Consider the following 22,615-nt stretch of genomic DNA (forward strand, 5'->3'; position numbering starts at 1 on the left):
TTTTTGTTTTCAGAATACTTACGTACACTTACCAGTTATAATGGGTCGTCCATTTTGTACAACATGGCGGTTTGTTTACACCGGCATGATAAGGCGGGAAGTACTTTACCTATGTGTGTAAAGCTATACATAATTATAACCATGTATAAATAATTATTAAATGCCAAAGAACAATTTTATTCATAGATACAATACAACAATTAAAACTTAAAATAAATAAGTCTAAGAGTAAGAGCACATGGGCAATACCATTTTAGTTGCTCTCTCACGCCACCTACCGGACATCATAGGTAACTTTATCCTGATGGCGGGAGATTTGAAGTAGTATTGTCATTATCATTAATTTTGCATTACAATGGCATACGTCATAAAACAATAATAATTCAAATATTACAAACATTAAATAACATGAAACGTCAATTAACGAAATGATCAATTTTAAAACTATTAACAGACTCAAGATCACGATACTGATATTAAGTGGGAACAACGGTTAATTCTAAACAAAATGATAATTATTATTCTCTTATAAAATAGATAGGCACACAATTTTTAAGAACTATACTATAAATAGGTATACATGTCATTCGTTTCAGTTCGCAAAACAATTGGAATGTTGGTATGTACTTGTGTGACACATGAAAATATAATGAATTTGTTATCAACAATCATCAACAATGGATACGATGATAATGAGATATGGGCCAGAATGCTATTGACAATAGTAGTTTATGTGACTGCTACATAATGAAAGGCATTAAAATACGAGCGTGGGTTTATGAAACGAATGAAATGAGTTTCATAATAGTATCACACGAGTGTTTTAATGCCTAATTATGTACAGTTACATACACTGCTTTATCTACACACATATTATAAACTTTCTATGATATATTCACTAACCTCATATTACAGCCGACATTGGGGCACTTTGCTCTCTGGCGGAACTCGCGGATATGAGATGGCGTCTCCGAAATATCTTTATCGCACATTTTACACGAAACTTTTGTTATAGTTATTTTAAAAACAACAAACAAATTATTTTTTACTTACAAACTAATTAAAAGATAAACTGTACGTCAAATGGCCGCAAATGAAAACTTTTTTCACGTACGTCACGCATCCGTAGTTTTTTTAAATTCAAAGACAAACTAGAGTCGGGGTCGATTACCATATCGTCCTATACCAACTTACATGCGAGATTTGTCAATATTGTATGCAATTGTCATTTGATTTCGAATAAAACGTCATCTCGACTGATATTAGAATAGGGGTCAAATCAATTTGCTTTTTTTTTCAGAGATGTTCGTAATTTTAATGCATTACCAAATCGATTTTGATATAAATATAGTAATGAAGCTATTACCACATTTTCACAGATAAGAAATTTGCTGTAACAAAACAGATTATCGTAATGTGGGCCATTATTTACGGATTTTGAAGGCATCATAGAGAGTTTATGATATGTGTGTAGATAAACATAATTTCTTAAAATCAATTATATAGGTAATGTTTCTTAGATAGGTAATATATTCAATAATAACATGCGCCTTTTGCAGATACCGCGACGCCAGCGTTCGCTACATGACTAACAAGGAACATGACCATTGCTGCATTGTGTGTTGGCACTTTATTGTCATTAAAATTTAGACATTTTATGATGCATTTGCTTTTTGTACCGGTCATAAGTTCCTAATCTTTTAATATTATTCTTTTGCAAATAGGTTTCTTTGGAAAAAACGACCGGTTCTGCTTCAAATCTCGTAGTTTGTGACAGCTTGTTAATTTTGAAATTTGTTGTATATCCACTGTCTGATATTGAAGCAGTGGGTATAAATGGTAACACTTTAGGTTTTTTGATGCGTTGTTTTTGTCTTTTAGTTAGTGGGGACTTTTCATCAAGGTAAATGCTCTCTTCCAAGTAGTTTGAAGGTTTGGCTCTCTTTTGCCTGGCATTTTCAACAATGAAATTGGATGTAGCTATAACTTTTGGCGTCTCGATCTTTCTGGGCTTGTCATCTAGTTGCCGAAGAATGTTATCCGGTAGACGCGGCACGTGCACTTCCTGGAACGAAGTATCCTTTTTAACCTGAAAAAGTAATATATGCTAGAATCGATATCGTTTATGAAAGTGTAATAAGTAATATTCTTCTGATAAAACATGATTCTACCTTCGTCTGCTTGTTATCGCCGTCGTCATCTCTATGTTTTCGCTTTTTGTTTTTCTTAACTTGTGTTTCGGTCGTTTCTGTAAATGAACAATATTTTTGATAATATAGGTATTGATGCTGAAGATATGGTCAAATGATACCAAGATGCGAATCCCCAATCGAATACCACTTTGGCCGTCTTTTTGGCAGTTACAATATATAGCACTACTTTACGCGTGTTAGTCTGTCTTTCAACTGTGCTAAAGAGCGCGGTTGTTTTATGCCAAAATGCAGCGTTGAACGCATGCGTTAAAGGAATGTATGAAAAATGACAATGCGCTTACCGCGTAAAACAATATAGTGTCATTAGATTATCTAATGTAAAATGTCATTGTCCATACATTCCGGTTTAATCTTGCTCTGCATTTTTCCTACATTACTTAATCTTGGAATAGGTAATCACTTTTTTAATAAGTAAGAAATCAAGCTTCATAGAAATTTCACTACTCTGGAATATACAGTTTCACGAAATTAAAAGTGTAATATATTTTTCCATATTCTCTGTTGACAAACAAACAACTAAATAGGTATGCTTTTGTAGTCGAAACAATAAATGGTAAAATTAATTACCTGATGTAAATGCAGTGTCTTGGTAATTATCATCACGATTTTTGTTTTTCTTTTTCTTGGCATTTTTAGATTCAATGGAGCCTAAAACAATAAAAATAATAGTGGTGGTAAATCTAATTTTAATTAAAAGTTCATGTACTCGTATCAAAACTGCAGAGTCACTCTCTGGGAGGGGAAATATGTATTACATACTAAATCCCACCATGCAGGCAGAGCTGCGGGCATGACTATTAGTACTTAAAGAAATAAAAACGTACGACAAGTGAGAATAAACTTTACTTCTACTGATAATGATAAAAATGTAAACTTTTATGAACTCATATTTTCAATCTAAAAGTCCAATAAGTTATGTGTCTCATAACCCCCAAGCGGACACCACTTTCACGCATACAGCCAATATCTCGTGAGTGACGTTTATTACCTGATGTGTTGTTATCTTCATTCTGCGAGATTTTACGTTTTTTATTGCTGCCAACCAATTCATTATGCTTTCCAGTTTCCACGCTCTCTTGGACATCTGCAAAGAAAAAGTCATGTAACAATTCGCAATATTTACGATTACCTATGTATCTTCCGTTGTAGTAGTAGTAAAACACTTTAAGTACATAACACGAAGAGAATACAATAAATGTGTATTATAGCGAACTTATCTAACTTAAGGGATCTTTTTCAGGGTTTATGTTAGATATTTATCCTTTTCTAAATGTTGAAGTCATAATTAATGATTTCGTTATGGTTTGACTAGCTTCTGGAGACCATTTCTAATACGATAATTGGCCGAGCGAGCGCGAAGCAAAAAAAAAGCTGCTGGGCAAAAAAACTTTCCTATATCCGATTGGTCTCCACAGATCCCCGTGAAATTGTGTGAGCCGGTTCAATAATTACAATATAATAGGTATCTATAATGCTTTTAAACTATTTAATTTTTGTAATTTTGCATTGGCCATGATGCCGTGACGAAGCCACGAGGGTTCGCGAGGTTTACAGAGGGCCTACCGCGAAGCACGTTCGACGTGTTGCCTCTCTGTCGCACTTGTAAATTCGTACGCAAGTGTGACAGGAAGGCAACACGTCGAACGTGGTTTGCGGTAGGCCCTCAGCTCGCAAAGGAACTATTAGTACTTTTATTTAAACGGTAGGTGGATTGCCTCCGTTAATATGGATGGTGTTTAGCAAAAATGAGTCATCCCACATCCATTTTGCAATAAAATGTCAACTTTAAGCGTCAATATTTTGAGTTGACATCTTATTGAAAAATTAATGTGGGTTGACACATTATTGCGTAGTAGCATCCATATAATGGTCATATCTTAGATCTGGCTTCGAAATATAAAATATTTATCAAGTTTTACTTTACCTTCAGATTCTTGGGAATTTTCCGCATTAGAAGAGTTCCTCTTACGTTTCTTAGAGTTAGAAGCAATTAAGTTCTGAGTATCAATGTTTTCACCTAAAATCAGAGATAAAAGTTACATTAAATTGAGCGTATAAGATTGTTATCTTAGCTGAGCGACATATAATGCATGATTTAACTACATATGTTAATAATGTACTTAATGTACGAAATATCATTTGATATTTACCATGCGCTTTTCGGTGAAAGAAAACATCGTGAGGAAACCGGACTAATCCCGATAAGGCCTAGTTTAAGGTTCCGTCACACAGGCGCGTTTTGCGGGCGGAGCGTGAGCGGGGCGCGCCGCTTTTACATATAAAACGCTCACGCCGCGCTCACACCCCGCTCGGAAAACGCGCCTGTGTGACGGAACCTTTACCCTCTGGGTTGGAAGGCCAGATGGCAGTCGCTTTCGTAAAAACTATGGCCTACGCCAATTCTTGGGATTAGTTATCAAGCGGACCCCAGGCTCCCATGAGCCGTGACAAAAATGCCGGGATGACGCGAGCAAGAATAGTTAATAATGTAGTGGCATTCTGAGTAAGGTCGTTTCCTCACTTGGTGTCTTGGTGACGTGGAGTCAGTACGGTATTTCTTTGCTTCCTGGCATTGACGTAATGGTTGTACTCGGGCTAATAGATCAGGCATATCGTGAAACGTGAAAATCTTTGACTCGTTCCCTGAGTCGACGGAGCCCCGCTACGCGGGGCTCCTATTTCTGGGCAATTTGCCCTTCGGGCATCTGAAGCAACCTAACGAACCTATCCTACCTATATATTGGTTTGATGTGACTATCGTCAAAACATTACACAGGAACATTACGATCTGCCTGATCGTACGCTCGGCCTACGACATATACACCAAATACGCACCGTCAAGGGAGCGGCTTACAGAAGTAGCCTTTAACTTTCTAGTTTTTAAATTAGATTAATAAATATATAATAAATAATAATAAATACCCGATTGACTAGAAGCAGACGCTGATTTCTTCTTATTCTTTTTATGTTTTTTCTTGGCACCGTCTGCTGATTCACTAACACTTTCTGTAAAAAAAAAGGTTTGAAACCGTTACCTATTCTGTATAACATAATGTCTCTCAAGCAAGTATTTATTTGTGGTAGCTATATACTAATACGAAAAAATAGATCATGATCACATCTGCAGATTTTTATTTGATGTTTATTAATAAATGCAGGTTTTTCTAGCAGGGTTTTTTATATTCGTTACGCACTGAGATGCCAGGCAACGTTGCAATAGCTACATCATACTCTCATCTAGTGACAAAAGATAACTTCTTATTGCTATCACACTGGATGCGATTGGCACGTCGCTTCGATGTTTGAACGAGACCACTCTATACGCTTATTATAGCAACATCCCGCTATATAAGTCGCAGGTCGCAGTACTGACATGTCAGTAGGCCCAGCACATGATTGGCGCGACAGTATCTCGCGGCGACATAGACTACCCGTCTTTTTCTAACTATGTTAATTAAAGAGGGACGGGTAGTCTATCTCGCCGCGAGATACTGTCGGACCAATCATGTGCTAGCCCGGCTGGTGAAGAAAAAGGAAAACGCCTATTGTGTGTATGTACATAAATTAGGTACCTATATTTTGCAAATCCACTTCGGACGCTTTTTCACTTTGATATGGGACTTCGTCCGGGGCTCCATCTGAATCGTCGTCGCGAACTGTAATTGAAGAAACGAAATTATTAGAATTATTAACCCTTTAAAATCCTTTCATATATATCTTTACAATGTTATGTATTTTTATACTTCTACATATTTTTAGACAGCTTAAGTAAATCAGAGGGAACATAGTTTATTGGTGGAAGCCGAAAAATATGGTGTTTAAATCTTCATAGGTAGGTGGTACTTTAATTGATATTTACCTAAAGCTTCTATTTTTTGTTTCTTTTTCTTCTTATCGCTCTTTGGTGTTATAGGTTGATTTGATTCTGCTATTGTTTTTTCTGTGAAAGTAAATAAACAAGTTATCGGTGGTGGTGCGTCATACATATGTATGATAACATTGATAACGGTTGAACAAACCAAACCCAATTTAACATGAACTTTAAAACTTGTAAAAAAAAAACTACTACTGAAATATGGGATCAATACTTTCACTAAGTATCAATCCGTTCAATTTCATATCGATTTATATTTAACTTGTATTTCTTCTTTTTCTTTTTACTTTTGAACACAACATTTAATGGCGGATCGTCAAGCTCGCCACATTCATCTATAATCAAAGTAACCGGCTTAAAATGTGTTTACCTTAAATTTAACATGAAATTGTAAATTAACAGAAAATATTAAAAGCACCCACCTTTATTACCCTGTAAGGCTCCAGTCGTATCTATGAAAAAGAGGTCACCTGAAAAAGAAATAGTATTAATTTTAAACAAATTTTTTTTTATACCAATTGTTAATATTTATCATTGACCATCAGTCACATGCCAGCTTAATAAAGCTTGTTACAAAATCCTAGCAAGAAGCGTCGAGAAGGCCGCTCTCCTAAATAAGTGCATGCGGCGCCACGTTGTCCTCCCTTGTTCCTGGCGTTGTCCCGGCATTTTTGCCATGGCTCATGGGAGCCTGGGGTCCGCTTTGACAAGTAATTCCATGATTTGACGTAGGCACTAGTTTTTACGAAAGCGACTGCCATCTGACCTTCCAACCCAGAGGGGAAACTAGGCCTTGTTGGAATTAGTCCGGTTTCCTCACGATGTTTTCCTTCACCGAAAAGCAACTGGTAAATATCAAATGATATTTCGTACATAAGTTCCGAAAAACTCATTGGTACGAGCCGGGGTTTGAACCCGCGACCTCCGGATTGAAAGTCGCACGCTCTTACCGCTAGGCCACCAGATCCCAGACGACCCCACGGCGCCCACGTCCTCGTCATACGCTAAAGAGTTGACTCTTAGACCAGCAAAGACGTCAACTGAAGCGCAAGGTTACAGTGTAATATAGACCTTCATGCATTCCAATAAGGTTTACGATGACGCGTTATATATTATTTAACACATTCAGTGCCGGGTATTTTATGATTTCGTTCCCAGGCCGGACGACCCGATATTCGGGATCGTGGTACTACTGCTTTATATGACGAAATTGTTGTGGCCTGGCGCGGACGTCTTGTTTGGCTAGGTGGCAATGAATGTGTAAATAGGCGTGGCGTTCAAAGGATTAACTCACTACTGAGTAAGATAAAATTTAAGAAGATGAAGAGTTAATACACTTACTACTTTCAGGTTCTGCAGCTAAGGAAGACTTGCGTTTTTTCTTTTTCTTTGTTTTTTCATTAAGTTCAGTGTCTACAGCATCAGGAACCACTAGAAAAGAAAATATACAACTTGTATTATATAGTCTGTACTCTGCAAGTGTTTCAAAATAACATAGGGTTTGGTTAAAATTGTAGTCGACACTAGAATAGGTCATAATTTCCTAAAAAACGTGCATTAACAATTTTATCACACTTTTTTCCATCACATTTGCGACGTAATTATAATTAAGTAGGTAAACACACTTTAATGTCTATGAATGATAATTACATTGACATAATATCTAATACCTTTAAACGAGCATTTCTTGTATATTTATTTATATAAATATTTCGGGGATCTCGGAAACGGCTCTAACGATTTCGATGAAATTTGCTATATGGGGGTTTTCGGGGGCTATAAATCGATCTAGCTAGGTCTTATCTCTGGGAAAACGCGCATTTTTGAGTTTTTGTGTTTTCCGAGCTAAGCTCGGTCTACTAGTTCTATATTTACCTTGATTTTCCTCTACAGCTGGCTCTGATATAGAATGTTTCTTTTTCTTTTTTCCACTTTCATTTCTAGAGATGTTCAAAGTATCTGTAAAAAGCATAATTATTGAAATTAATTAAAGAGAGACAAGGCAGGTAGCGTGCTAGAGCAACTATACAAACAATCAATGAGACATATTTTAATCGATTTTTAGTGTATACGTACTCATTCATTGAAATGTTAACATTTTTAAATACGTTCTAAGTATCTGGAAAAAAAGTATAATTCTTAACAGTAATGAAGTAAAAATATTTGCAGGCGGACAAGGCTATTCTCGTTGATTTTAAGTGTATTCTAAGAAACATGACTTTATAATAACTACCTTGAGTGTCCTCTTCAGCGGGCTCTGACACAGAATGTTTCTTTTTCTTCTTCTTTCCACTTTCAGTCATAGAATTGTTAACAGTTTTAGAGATGTTCAACGTATCTGAAACAAAAAAAATATTCTTAACACTGACGAATCAACATCAGGATCTTTTCTCTAAAGTGAAAATATTTCGGGGGATCAATGACAGAAATTTCCATACAAAAATACTATTGATCTATTGATTGACTACTACAGTAAGGGACAAGACACACGGACTGCAACTTGTATGGGAACTGCACACCGACGTTGCACTTGGCGTGCAGTCGGCGTCTGTTCCGGCGCTTAGACCAAGATAAGTTTCCAACGATTTTGACAGCACAGACTGCGCAAGTGTTATTTGACGTTTAAAATAACGTTTGCACAGTCTGGGGCTATCAAATTCGCTGCAGACTTATCTTGGTCTAACTCTAGTCGACTTTATAATAAAATACCTTGAGTTTCCTCTTCAGCGGGCTCTGACACAGAATGTTTCTTTTTCTTCTTTATTCCGCTTTCATTCAAAGAAATGTTTACATTTTTAGATATGTTCAAAGTATCTGAAACAAAAAAAACCTTACAATAATGAACCAACATGACGACCCCATGTAGAAATAGAGAGAAAATACTCTATTAACCTTTTGAATGCCACAGACGGCAATTGACGTCAACGCAAAATCGTGACGATTTATGAAAATCTACTGAAAAACACCCTACATTTAGGTTGGCATTATTTATTCACAAAACTAAATTTTACCCCCGTGGCGTCAGTGGCACGGCAAATGGATGCGCCGTTTGGCGTACAAAAGGTTAAAGAGAAGTGATGAAATCTCCATACAAAGATAATATATTGATTGAAGTTGACTTTATAACACCTACCTTGAGTGTCCTCTTCAGCGGGCTCTGACACAGAATGTTTCTTTTTCTTCTTCTTTCCACTCTCATTCATAGAAATGTTAACGTTTTTAGAGATGTTCAAAGTATCTGGAAAACAGTACAAATGGTTAGGCCGGATTTACACTTGTAAGTTTTACTCACGTAACTTACGCGAGTAACTTATGGTGAATTTGCAAATGTAAACACCCTCGTAAGTCGCTTGTAGTGATAAATACTTATCACTAATCCGCGCACTACGAGCGCCTATATAGGTATAGGTACCTACTCTCTATAGGCGCTCGTATAGGTACAGGTATCGACCTATACTTATCGAACCGGAATTGGTCAGGAAGTCAGTCAGGGTGGTTAAATACGCCCCTGTTTTAATTTTTTAGGGTTCCATACCCAAAGGGTAAAAACGGGACCCTATTACTAAGACTCCACTGTCTGTCTGTCACCAGGCTGTATCTCATGAACCGTGATAGGTTTTTTATTTGTGGCCTAAGAGACTTGAATAAAGTTGGCCTTTACTACCTTGACTTTCCTCCACAGCAGGCTCTGATATAGAATGTTTCTTTTTCTTCTTTATTCCACTTTCATTCATATCGAAATAAAATCAACATACGAAGATAAGACAATATTAATAAAATAAAAGTACCTTTGGCCTCCTCTTCAGCAGGCTCCGATATAGAATGTTTCTTTTTCTTCTTTTTACCACTTTCATTCATGGAAACGTTAACATTTTTGGAAACATTCAATATATCTGTAAAATAAAACAAAGAATAATTAGTTACAAAAACAGACTGATTCCATAAATATTAAAAAAAAAAAAACAGTTAGCCTTTTCCAGTCAGGTAAAAGTACCATTCGTTATTGTTACCTTGAGATTCCTCAAGAGCGGCTTCTGATATGGAATGTTTCTTTTTCTTCTTGGTACTTTCATTCAGATTAATGTCCTGTTGTGATGAGTTGATATCTGAAAAAAGATTTTCAAATACATACATTTAATGCGAATGAACATATTTACCTAATTTTATTTAAAATTGTCAAAAAATCCCGACAAAATTAAAACTGGCTTAAAAAAATATTTGGCGTAGCTCGCCCTAAGAAGACTCAGTACTCGTCGTCACAGAATAAATAAATAAATACACATGGGACATCCTTTCACAAATTGACTTAGCCCCACGGTAAGCTCAATAAGGCTTGTGTTGTGGGTACTCCGGCAACAATATATTATATTTATATAGTACATAAATATGTGGAACAACAAAAAAGGCACAAAAAATTCTAAACAAAGGAAAACCAATCATGCCAAAACTGAAAAATAGAAAAGGAGAAGAAAAAACCAACAGGAAGGATATCAACGAAATTGCCACAATTTTTTATGAGGACTTATACTCGTTAAAACAGACAAACCAGACAACTAGAAAACAAAATGAAGAGAGAAATCAAAATGTAGATCCGTTCACAGTTGAAGAAATACAAAAATCAATACATAAACTTAAAAAAGATAAAAGCCCAGGACCAGATAACATCAAAAATGAAAGTATACATATGATGAAACCAGTAATAGCAGTTCCACTAACAAAAATATTTATAAAAATTGTAGAAAAAAATGAACAAATACCTACTCAATGGACAGAGGCACATATATCCCTACTATACAAGAAAGGAGACCCACATGGCATATCAAACTACCGACCAATCAGTCTAATGTCTAATATTTACAAGATTTTTTCGATGACACTACTACAGCGCCTCACACCTATTTTAGATAATAAACAGCCAACGGAACAAGCCGGATTTATGAAGGGCTTCTCCACAACAGACCACCTTCACCCTATGTCAAATAATTGAGAAACACACACAGTTCCAGATACCGCTTTATATAGGATTTGTCGACTTTAAAAAAGCCTTCGACTCGATTACTCATACATCTATATGGCAGGCACTAGAAAATCAGGACATACCAGAAGTCTACATACATGTCATAAAAAAGATCTATGAAAAAAGTACAGCCAGAGTAAAAACAGATAAACTAGGAAGACAGATCCAGATCAACAGAGGGGTAAGACAGGGAGACCCAATGTCACCAAATCTGTTCATAGCGGTCTTAGAAGAAATATTCAAAAATCTAAACTGGGAAGAAAGACAAAAAGGCATCAAGATAAACAACAAATATTTATCAAATCTCCGATTCGCAGATGATCTGGGCCGTGTTGCATAATAAACTACAACTAATATTATAAGCGGAACTCCTTTTCTAATAAGTGAAAATGGAAAAGGAGTTCCGCTTGTAATATTACTTGTAGTTTATTATGCAACACGGCCCTGGTAATATTAGCATACAGTGCAACTGAGCTCAATATATTACTGCAAGAACTAAATGCTCAAAGTCAACAAGTAGGTTTAGAAATGAATGAAGAAAAAACGAAAGTTATGACCAACTCAAAAAAAGTAACTATACAAATAGAGAATACAACACTGGAATATGTTGACGAGTATATATACCTAGGAAAACAGGTATCTTTCACAGACTGCACAAACAAAGAAATAACAAGAAGAATTGGACAGACATGGAAGAAGTACTGGTCTATGAAGGATATATTTAAGAAGAAACTACCAATGAAACTAAAAAAAACTAGCCTTCGACTCATGCATTCTGCCCTGTCTTACATATGGTAGTCAAACATGGTCACTCACAGGAGATATCATCAAACGAATGCAAGTATGTCAACGGTCAATAGAGAGAAGTGTCCTTAACATAAAGTTATCAAACAGAGTTAGAAACACAGAGATAAGAAGAAGAACAAGATTTATAGATGCGGCAATACATACAGGGTGAAATTTAATTCACTGGCCAAATTGAAACACCCGAAAGAACTCGAAAAAATATTAAACACGTGTTTTTTCTTTTAATACCACTCAGTACATTTTTTTCGAAATAACTCATCATCAAGTTGTCCTAAAAACCTCGTACGTTATGGTGAACCGACAACTACCCACTACACCCGCTTCTCTCTTATCAGTTAAGGTCATTGATACCCCGCCCCTCCCGCTGTTTGCAATAGCGTCACCAATTATGAACCCTATTGCAGCGAGATAAGACGCTTACCTACATAAGTTGCTAATTTTTCCTTCATACTTTAACGGGCTTAGAGCCGTCAAAATGCAAAGGCAACCCATTTTTAATCTAAAATATTATTTCTGACTATTGATTATTAACAAAACGTCGGTGGCTTAAAAACAATGAGTAAAAACTAGGTCAGGAATCTTTGCATTCAGGCGTATTTAAAAAATTGAATCATCTTATGTACTTACATTTGATTAAAAGTCGACGCAATTAACGAAAGTCCCACGAGATGGTACTCTTGGATTCAATCCTTGTCTGCGAAGGCGTGGAACTGATTCCATTTCGTATAATCTTTGTACACCACGTAAACACTCACCACTTAATAAATAACACCGTACCATTTCCTAATATTCCCGGTTCGAAAACATTTTTTTAAACCTTAGTACGCGCGCGATTATTATTTTAAGGTTGGCGAGTGACGAGTGACTAATCATTTATGCTAACCGATAACGTTTACCGCTAGCGCGGAATGGTTTAGACTACCCTCGAAATTGATAAACCTGCCTACCATCGCCAACACTAACTAGGTGGACCCTATTGCAACGATTATAAGGTTTAGTGAAGGTCAGATAAGGGTTTCGCTGATGTTGTTGTTAAAACCTACTATTAGGTTTGTTTACATTTGTCGTAATAGGGTGACCACGACTCGTGGAAAGTATTTAAAAATTGAAAAATGAAAATAAAAAAAAAATGTACTCTTTTTTTTCACTAAATAGATTCCTTAAGTGTAACCTAGTGCCTGGAATGAATATGGCCAGTGATTTAAATTTCACCCTGTATATTGAAACAAAAATACAATTGGGCAGGGCACATAGCCAGGATGAAAAACAACAGATGGACAAAGATAGCAACAAATTGAAATCCAAAAATTGTTAAAAGAAAAAAAAGGCAAACCAAAAACAAGATGGGAAAAAGACCTAATAGAAACAATAGGAAAAGACTGGAAAGGAATGGCAATAGATAGACAAGAATGGAAAAACATGTTGGACAAATACAAATATATCAGAAAAAGGCGATTCGGAAGAGGCCAAGGTCAAAAGACCTTACGAACATGCATATAGAAATATACATACACATAAAATTGTTAAATGAAATGTTAACAGTTCGTATAATAAAGGCTTTAATAATAATAAACATAAATATGTGCATAGAAAATACCCATGACTCAGGAACAAATACCTGTGTTCATCATAAATGCCCTTACCGGGATTCGAACCCAGGGCTATCGAATTCATAGGCAGGGCCACTACCAACTAGGCCAGACCGGCCCATAAAAGCAACCATGAATAATACAAACCTTGCTCATCAACTGTTTCTGCTGGTCCTACCGAAGATTTTCTATTATTTTTCTTTTTACTACTTTCGTTTAGAGTAGTATCTTGTTGGGATGTGTTCATTTCTGAAAAAATATAAAAAATGGCATGAACATATAATCTAACAAAATAGCAATATTGTGCAAGGGGCTGTCCATAAATTACGTCATCGATTTTTAACGATTTTATCATGCTTCGAATGACCCCGTTTCCTCCTTCGTCATGCTACCATCATCCGATGTTCAGACCCCCCCCCCCCCCCCTAATTTGAAATGACGTAATTTATGAATAGCCCCCAATTAACCATCATATTAAATAATCTTTTATAGTATATGATGTTAATCTTTTTCATGGAACGCTCGTAACATTTTAATTAACGTCCAGATTAACCAGAAACACAAAAAGGAATCTATTACGAATCTTGTTTGATAAAAGGTAAATCCGGGTTCCTGTGCACACAACAACTTGCAAGAGCTTCAAAAAAGTCGCAAAGTTAAAAAATGTTGGTAAATTATTGTAATATAATAAATTAATTAGAAACTACAATATTACAAACTAGTATTAAATACTAATAACAAACCATTTACACGGAAAAAATGCCAAACTTACCAATACTTTCCCGAATATTTGTTTTTCCAGGGGTTTTTTTTAGTGGGATAAACATACTGTCGTCATCTGCTTTGTTTTTCTGCGAGTTCTGTTCATCGTCACTGCCACAATTGTCTTCAGAAAATAGTAACTGTAGGTCAATTGAATCAGAAGAGTCTTCATTATCTGTTTCTTGTTTTTCCTTAGAAACTGTTTTTGAATATGAAACATCTGCCTTGGTATCCTTGTCTTTCTTTGATTTTTTAGTCTGGGTCAAGTTCAATTGATCGATTATTGGCTCAACTTGATTTCTTTTAGTTGTATTGCCACTATTCAAAGAAACATTGTTTTTGTTGAATTTAGTTTTGTTGTCTTTGTTTAGTTCATTGAGTACAGAGTCATAATTCTGCAAGATCTCTTCATTTCCACTACTATCCGAAGTATCTTCACAAGCCATCGTAGCTTGTAACGGGTCTGTACCAGTTTGGTTCATAACAGAATGGCCTTCGGTTATTTGTACATCTTCGATTTCTTCCCGGTCAGTGAACTGTACAACAGAGATGTTCATATCTTTTTGGGGTGTCTTAGGTTCTTGTTTTATAAGCACTTGCAAAGGATCCGCATTGTCTATGGTGCTGGCATTGCAGACTGTTATTTCCTTTTCATCAGTAGCAGAGTCATGCATAGACTTGTTCTTTTTGAGCGATAAATTGGTATCTACTTGTCTTTCACTGGTATCAAGGGCAGAGCCTTGCTTAGACTTATTCTTATTGCTTTTGTTCAAAGACACATTGGTATCTTCCAGTTTGGCACTTTCGTTGAGAGTAGAATCCAAACGCATGCGATTGGATTTCTTAGGGTTAACTACTACTTCTTCATCGGATGCTAATAAAGACGAGTCTATTCTCATTCGATTTTTCTTGGTTTTAGGAGTCGGCGATTTTCGATCCGAAGAGTTTAATTTGTGGCGTGATTCAAACATTTCTCTAGATGCATTCTTTTGTTCTTTTAATTTACGTTCATTAAACTTCTTCTTGCTTTTCTTGCTCATTGTCAGTTCTTTATCACTCATTGAGAGGTCATCTCCAGAGCCAGAAAGCAACTCAATATCATCTTCATCTGAACTTACTACAAACGAATCTTTCTCATAATCAGTGTCATTAGACATATCGTCATCTGAGGTTAGAGTTTCGCCTCGTTGTACAATTTCATTCTCTTCTTCGTACCTTCTGTCCTCTTCATCTTGACTGTCCCCCGATTCGTAGTCATCACTTGCTTCTTCGGCTTCATCGTCAATGTGTTTATTCTTTTCAACTGAACGTTCATAAGATTCATCATTATCACTGTCCTCTTCTGAAGAATCAGTTTCATTAATCGATTCGGAAAAGTTAGATTTATTTTTCTTTGTGCCTTCTTGCTTTTGTTCTTCTATTTTTGTTTTGGTACCGAGCTGTTGTGTAGTAATAGGAGTACTAGTCTGCATTGTCAGTTTTGGAATAGCGTTTTGCTTTGGTGTTCCTTTAACATCATTCAAAGAAAGATTACCTTTAGATATTATTTTATTCTTATTACTTTTTTCATTAATGTCTGATTTTGATAATAATTCATTTGTTGGTGGTTTAGGTGACTTGACGTTATCCGAGGTAGAGGATACGTCTTTTAATTGGGATAATATCAACGTGCTTTTATTGTTAGTAGTATTATTTTTAGATAAATCTGGAGTGTCTGCAGTACTGTTTGAAATTGATGACTTTCTTTTATCAATTTTGGTTTTATCTGGAGTATCAGTCCCAGAGCTTGAAATAGAAGATTTCCTCTTGTCGTTTTTAGCTTGGTGTGAAGAAGTATCTGCAATAGACTCTGTAACTGACGATTTTCTCTTGTAATTTTTCGACAAATCTGGAGTGTTTGTACCAGAGTTGGATATTGATGTCTTTCTCTTGTTATCTTTCGATAAATCTGGAGTGTTTACACCAGAGTTGGATATTGATGATTTTCTCTTATCATTTTGCGACAAATCTGGAGTGTTTGTACCAGAGTTTGAAATTGATGATTTTCTCTTGGAGCTATTAGTCTCTTCTATAATACTATGTTTTGAACCATTGAAAGATTTATTAGACTGTGGTGTTGTCTCCAAAGATTTCTGTAAAATTTCTTCATGAATGGTTTCATCAATATCCATTGGCTCGCAACTGTCGTTAACATCATCACAAATTATTTTCGGGATACTTATCTCAGCGCTAGGAACATTTTCTATATCAACTTGATTCGATAGAATAATATTATCATTTCCATTAAGTTCATTAGGTGTAATTTTTTCTTGGAAATCGTGTTTTACTTCAGGGACACATTGATCTTCACTATCTAAATGTGTAATTTTATTAGTTGGGGCGCCAACACTGTTTGAGTCTGAATCTTCGAAATATACTGTGGCCTGCACATTGCCAGGCGTGTTTTCAAATAACTTTGCCATATCATCTCCATTGTCAGATTTTTCACTGGCAATATCTTGAGTACTATTGATGTCTTCTTTCGGTGCTAGCACTTGCAGCATGTTATTATCTTCAGAGGGTTTTGAATTATCTTCAATGTTACTGTCACCTTTCTTTTTCTTCCTTTTTGAAGATGTGTCTAAAAATGAGTGTGAAGTATTTTTATCAGTTATGGATGTATTGGATTTGTCAGTCTTAGGGCTATCTGTAACATTGAATCCGGAAGCATTTCTACTTGATTTTCCTTTCCGTTTCTTAGAGAGTTCATTGTCACTGAAACTAATAATGTCTTTTTCAGATATTATGACTCCTGGCCATGATTCTGTTCTAATTCTCTTACTCTTATCATTTGCAACAGTATCTAAAGCCGATGTGCTTTTGTTGTGATTTGATTTATTTATTTTTGATTCAGTCTCAATTTTTTTCAACAAGCTCATATTAGACTCAGAAAGGTCGTCATTCGATTCTTTGGATTTAACCGATGATGGACTATCTTGGGACTCTAATTCAGCTTCCTTATTCCCAGTAGAAATGTTTAAGCGTTTATTTTCTACAGTACTCGAGTCCTGGTCCGTTTTGTATGATCCACTTCTTCTATTTATTTTTTCTAAAAGTCGTTTACTTTTTCTCGCACTGTTGGGGGACAATTCCTCAGTATCAGCAGCAGAAGGGGGTGACTTAGATTTGTTATCTGCTTTTTGGACTTCATTCTCTGGTTCTTCTTCAATTACCATTTCTACTACTGGCAGTGGTTTGATCACGGTGCTGGTCTCTGAAAAGGAGAAGAGTTACAATTTAAGAAGTGTTAAATCATCAGTATCGAAATGAAGGAAGCAGTTTGACTTTTTCACCCAGGGCTACTTGTGTATCTGAGTCCCAGACAAGAATAGATCCTCTCCTTCCTGATCCTCCTGTCATAAAATGCGATTAGTTCAGAGAAGCAGCAAACGCGTAATCGTTCCAAATTTCTCTACAATGGGAAAACTCAATAAGTACATTTAAATTAAGATCTTGGCCTTCCCTTGACATAGCCTAGAATCTAAGCAATCTGACGTTAGTATCCGTAAGTTTTTAGTTAGTAGTTTACATCCGAAATACGGGGGCACTTAGTAAACTTTCACCATGTAAAAAACATAAATAATGTATTATCTGGTGTTGCAAGGAGCATGCCTTAACTCGCACCTTCATGGCTGCTGGTTTCCGCCGCCAACGGCAGTATTACTTGATCCGGGCCCGCCACCCCGATGATGTCTGGCCAACACCGCGGTGACGGGACGGATATAGTACCTGTACATTCATTATCATTATCAATACAAGCGAGTCTCTGGAACCATATATTATTCTTTTTCCCGTTTTATTGTATTATAGTTTGGGCATACACTAAGCGATTCCTTAATATACTATCAAAATATAAATATGTATATCAGTCTTGACTTTGTTTTTAGCTCAAATTGCATGGCGACAGAAAATAAAAAAAATCCCTGTAATTTTTCCAGCAGCCATGAGTTATATCAAACTTGGCTAACATTGTGCCCATTTTATACACCAAATTATTGTACATGTGCGATTCAACAAGCCATACCCCTTGTCACATGCCACATACCATACTTCATTCGATTTTATAGCATAGATAAAGGTTAAACTAGGCCTTTAAAGGATTCGCCGCTTGAGGGCCTCAATGAAGTTCAACAACTGCTGTTACAGACAACAACCAAGACCAGTAGCTAGTTGTGACTTCGAAAGTATGGAAGTGCTTAGGGCGGTCACTTTGGATCGGTAACTAACTAACCTCAAACCATGTTGCTTGATTCCACTGTTCACTTAAATTATTATGCACTAACACATGATAATTCTACATGTCGATAAACGATTGCAGTGTCATCTGCATTGAGTTTTGCATGTTTAACCCCAAATACAACACATTATTTCATAAAAATTTAGCTGCTATTTTTGTCTTGATTACATAATACCGTCGGGTGACAAGCAAAAGTCACTAACTAACACCATTGAAATTATTGGACAATAAACCGTGTTACAAGTGTAATAAAGTGCATTGTTACTTTAATTTTTTGATAGTACTACTTAGTGACTTTTACTTGTCACCCGACAAATATTAAAAATAAAGTTCTCACCAAGGTTCTCGACACTTGAAGTGGAATCTTTTCTAGTTCTCCTTGTCTGCCTGACTGGAGTTGCCGGGCCCTCATTATCACTTCCTGAAGATTAAATTGATAACATGCAAATTAGTATAAGTAGTAAAAAGTCACAACATACACTCTGTTATGTAAAACTGACAATCACAAATCACAATTAAGTAAAAGTAACCAATAAACAAATTGATACAGATGTAGTGCATAATTATTAAATTTTTCATCGTATTTTCGCGGAAACGTACGAACGTGTCTTGCTATTTCAGTCAGTCTCGATACAAAAAGTACTGTTAAAAAAAAGTATGTTGACTGAAGCAGCATGACAAATATGAACGTTTCCGAGAAAATACGATGGAAAACAATAGGGTATTTGACAATTTTTTATGAATATTATCAAATCGGTCAGGTTTGTTTTGAGGATGAAATGTCTGTATGGGACTCATTGTCTTAAAGCAATACGAAAGTCACAAATGATGGTCAAAGTCTGGCACCCGCACTTTACTGACAAAAACTTCTAACAAAATTACAATACGTAACGTTAGAAGCCGTTTCAGTGTATGGAAAACAAGGAAGGAAACGATTTTGTTGGTGAAATATTGTGTTTATGTATATTGTTGACATACAATATATTTTTTAATAAAATGTTAGGAATGGTACCATTATTTCTTTCCTATCTGGAAGTTGAAAAAAAATTGAGGTCTTGTAGTTTTTTATTATTCCCATATTTTTTTTAAGTTTCCAATTTATGGTGATAAATTGCCCATTTTCTATCTATTTAATTAGATTTAGTTATAAAATTCAACATGTGTCAACAACCCTATTATGCACTACATCTGTACTTCAGTCATAAACAAAGCATATAAACAAAAAAGTGAATTATGTAAAGTCAAATATATAATCAGTCTTGTCTTGGATAAAACATACCAGCTTGTGAGTTCCTCCGGGCAGCTCTTTTGGCTCTAGGAGAGTCTGTTGCTGTCACAGACAGTGTTTCTGACACAATGCTGCTGTTGGACTTGATTCTGGTGCTCCTCCTAGATGGTGTGATCGGCTTCTCTTCAGCCTCTGTGGCTAAGGACTTCCTTCTGGTCTTTCTGGGACTGCTCACTTGGGCTGGAATAACATGTGTCAGTTTTAAACATAAAAAATAATACTATATTTAAGTAAAACATTAACCCATGGAGCGCCCCAGTATCATAGTAGTATGGAACTCCTATACTAACTACTATCACACGTGTGACAGTAGGGCGCTCCATGGGTTAATATTGACTTCTAAATAACCTAATACAAAAAACTGTTGACATAATGACAATGATTACAATACTTCTTACGTTATTGTAAAACCATCCTTAAATTTACTATATTGATTATTAAAAGAACAAATTAAGGTAAACAGCAATTTTTGGTTAGGTCATGTGTAATTACAGAATTTTTTTTCAGTTATGTTTGAATTCAAGTAATTATGAATTCATCAAAACAAGGGTAAAAGTTTAAGTTTGGTGTCAATAACATTAAACCATTGATAATGTGTTATCAGCACACTTCATTTGAATAAAACAAAGTGCTTTATCGGCTGGGTTTCACAAATCATTTTTCAGTACAATCACAGCTAACTGTACAAGATGCAGAGATAACTGGCCACATCTGGAACTTTGAATTTGAATTTATGCAACTTTCACAATGGCACATAAATAATTATGGCCTGGCCACTAGGCTGGAATAAGCCCTTATTCACATAATTCTTGCAAAGGATGAACAGTTTACACAAGTTAACAAAGAGTCTATAACTTACCATTTTCATCAATGAGTTCCAGTTGTGGTTTGGCTGCCAGCCTCCCCCCACGCTTCTTGGTTGGTGTTGAGGGTGCCGGGGACCCACCATCTTCAGATTGTTCCACAGACATCCGCCGTCTCAGTCTTGTTACTGTTACTTAAATAATTTTTGATTGGTATACCAATGGTATATATTATTAAATTATTATATTATATTGAAGTTTAAAGAAATCATTTAAGAATTTATATTATTTAGCAACTTTGAACTAAATCAACTAATTAAGTCATTGTACAGTTTACCCTTTCAACTCGGTCAAACTGTAATTCGTGTTACTGCATAGAATTTTATTACTATTATAGGGAATGATGAACTATTTTTTAACCATGAAAAGTATTTACAATTTTGATTAATATGCTTTTTGTTAGAGAACAGGCACTGACAAAGAGATGGTTAGTTATTCGAGTGTTTTCTAGTCTAAACAGCTGGTGACCCTGCTAAGTATTATATTTACTACGCAAAAGGAAAGCGTGCGTCGCCGAAATCTGTAAATGACGGATAAACCACGCATGTTCACGGTAAGTCTCAACCTGTATTGTTGACAAATCACTCAAAAATACGTACCTTTAACGCCAACGTCTTCTTCCATGGTGTAAGTAAACACTAATTAGCTGTTAAATGTAGTTAAATATCTTCTATTAAGTCGATCTCCAAACACGTGCAAACGAACCAACTGATTTCAAATCGGAATGGTGCATAGAAGAATGAAAAGAGGGGATGCAGGACGCTAAAATTATTCTAAAGCGTTATGCATTATAACCAATCAGAGAAGTGCGTGCCTATAAATGCTGCACAGTGATTGGCTAAAATCGTTTGATCATAGTTTTGACACGATAAGAGAAAACAGACAAGCTACGCGACGGCTGGCTGGGGGCCACGCTCAGCTGTTTCCAGTTGTCAAATAATTGCCGAGGTCGGACCAAGATGTCGTTACTGTGTCGTATATACAAGTACACAAGATACACAAGTTTGTATATCCCTATAGTTCGTTTTTAGGGTTCCGTACCCAAAGGGTAAAACGGGACCCTATTACTAAGACTTCGCTGTCCGTCCGTCCGTCCGTCCGTCCGTCTGTCACCAGGCTGTATCTCACGAACCGTGATAGCTAGACAGTTGAAATTTTCACAGATGATGTATTTCTGTTGCCGCTATAACAACAAATACTAAAAAAAACCGGGCAAGTGCGAGTCGGACTCGCGCACGAAGGGTTCCGTACCATAATGCAAAAAAAAAACGAAAAAAAAAAGCAAAAAAAAAAACGGTCACCCATCCAAGTACTGACCACTCCCGACGTTGCTTAACTTTGGTCAAAAATCACGTTTGTTGTATGGGAGCCCCATTTAAATCTTTATTTTATTCTGTTTTTACTATTTGTTGTTATAGCGGCAACAGAAATACATCATCTGTGAAAATTTCAACTGTCTAGCTATCACGGTTCGTGAGATACAGCCTGGTGACAGACGGACGGACGGACGGACGGACGGACGGACGGACAGCGAAGTCTTAGTAATAGGGTCCCGTTTTACCCTTTGGGTACGGAACCCTAAAAACAGAATAAAATAAAGATTTAAATGGGGCTCCCATACAACAAACGTGATTTTTAACCAAAGTTAAGCAACGTCGGGAGTGGTCAGTACTTGGATGGGTAACCGTTTTTTTTTTGCTTTTTTTTTCGTTTTTTTTTTTTGGATTATGGTACGGAACCCTTCGTGCGCGAGTCCGACTCGCACTTGCCCGGTTTTTTTTTAGAATTTTTAGCATTAGAAAAAGGTAAACAATCTTGATGTGTCTTTTAATTGAAAAACACATTTTAAAAATAAGTTACGGCAAATATGTAACAATTATGAATCTAATACGATCTTTTATATTCTTCTGCTTTCATAAGTAATAG

At 36.1% G+C, this 22,615-nt stretch overlaps 1 protein-coding gene across 1 annotated transcript; it reads right to left on the reverse strand.

The window, feature by feature from the left end:
- Nucleotides 1–1,611: 1,611 nt before the first annotated feature.
- LOC134793629 (protein PFC0760c) lies at nt 1,612–21,433 on the reverse strand. Its single transcript, XM_063765254.1, has 25 exons — nt 21,289–21,433; nt 20,686–20,823; nt 19,818–20,006; nt 18,876–18,959; nt 17,926–18,030; nt 16,111–17,515; nt 14,273–16,047; nt 13,648–13,749; nt 10,098–10,193; nt 9,947–9,980; nt 9,752–9,822; nt 9,221–9,325; nt 8,797–8,901; nt 8,321–8,425; nt 7,963–8,046; nt 7,429–7,518; nt 6,510–6,557; nt 6,073–6,153; nt 5,786–5,869; nt 5,136–5,219; nt 4,138–4,230; nt 3,202–3,297; nt 2,781–2,861; nt 2,172–2,248; nt 1,612–2,089 (listed from the first exon to the last, which is right to left on the reverse strand). Exons 1-25 carry the CDS (start codon nt 21,311–21,313, stop codon nt 1,640–1,642), a joined length of 5,607 nt encoding a protein of 1,868 aa, XP_063621324.1. The 5' UTR covers nt 21,314–21,433; the 3' UTR covers nt 1,612–1,639.
- Between the last annotated feature and the right edge of the window lie 1,182 nt (nt 21,434–22,615).

Source organism: Cydia splendana, chromosome 9, assembly GCF_910591565.1.
Source record: "Cydia splendana chromosome 9, ilCydSple1.2, whole genome shotgun sequence".
Taxonomy (NCBI): Eukaryota; Metazoa; Arthropoda; class Insecta; order Lepidoptera; family Tortricidae; genus Cydia; species Cydia splendana.

What these genes read in the sequence shown, in the direction of transcription:
- LOC134793629 (XM_063765254.1), bottom strand. Translation starts at nt 21,313, where the DNA reads ATGGAAGAAGACGTTGGCGTTAAAG. An exon ending in AGAAGACGTTGGCGTTAAAG is followed by an intron (nt 20,824 to 21,288) that starts GTACGTATTTTT and finishes AAATTATTTAAG; the next exon opens with TAACAGTAACAAGACTGAGA. An exon ending in GTCTGCTTCTAGTCAATCGG is followed by an intron (nt 4,231 to 5,135) that starts GTATTTATTATT and finishes CTCTGATTTTAG; the next exon opens with GTGAAAACATTGATACTCAG.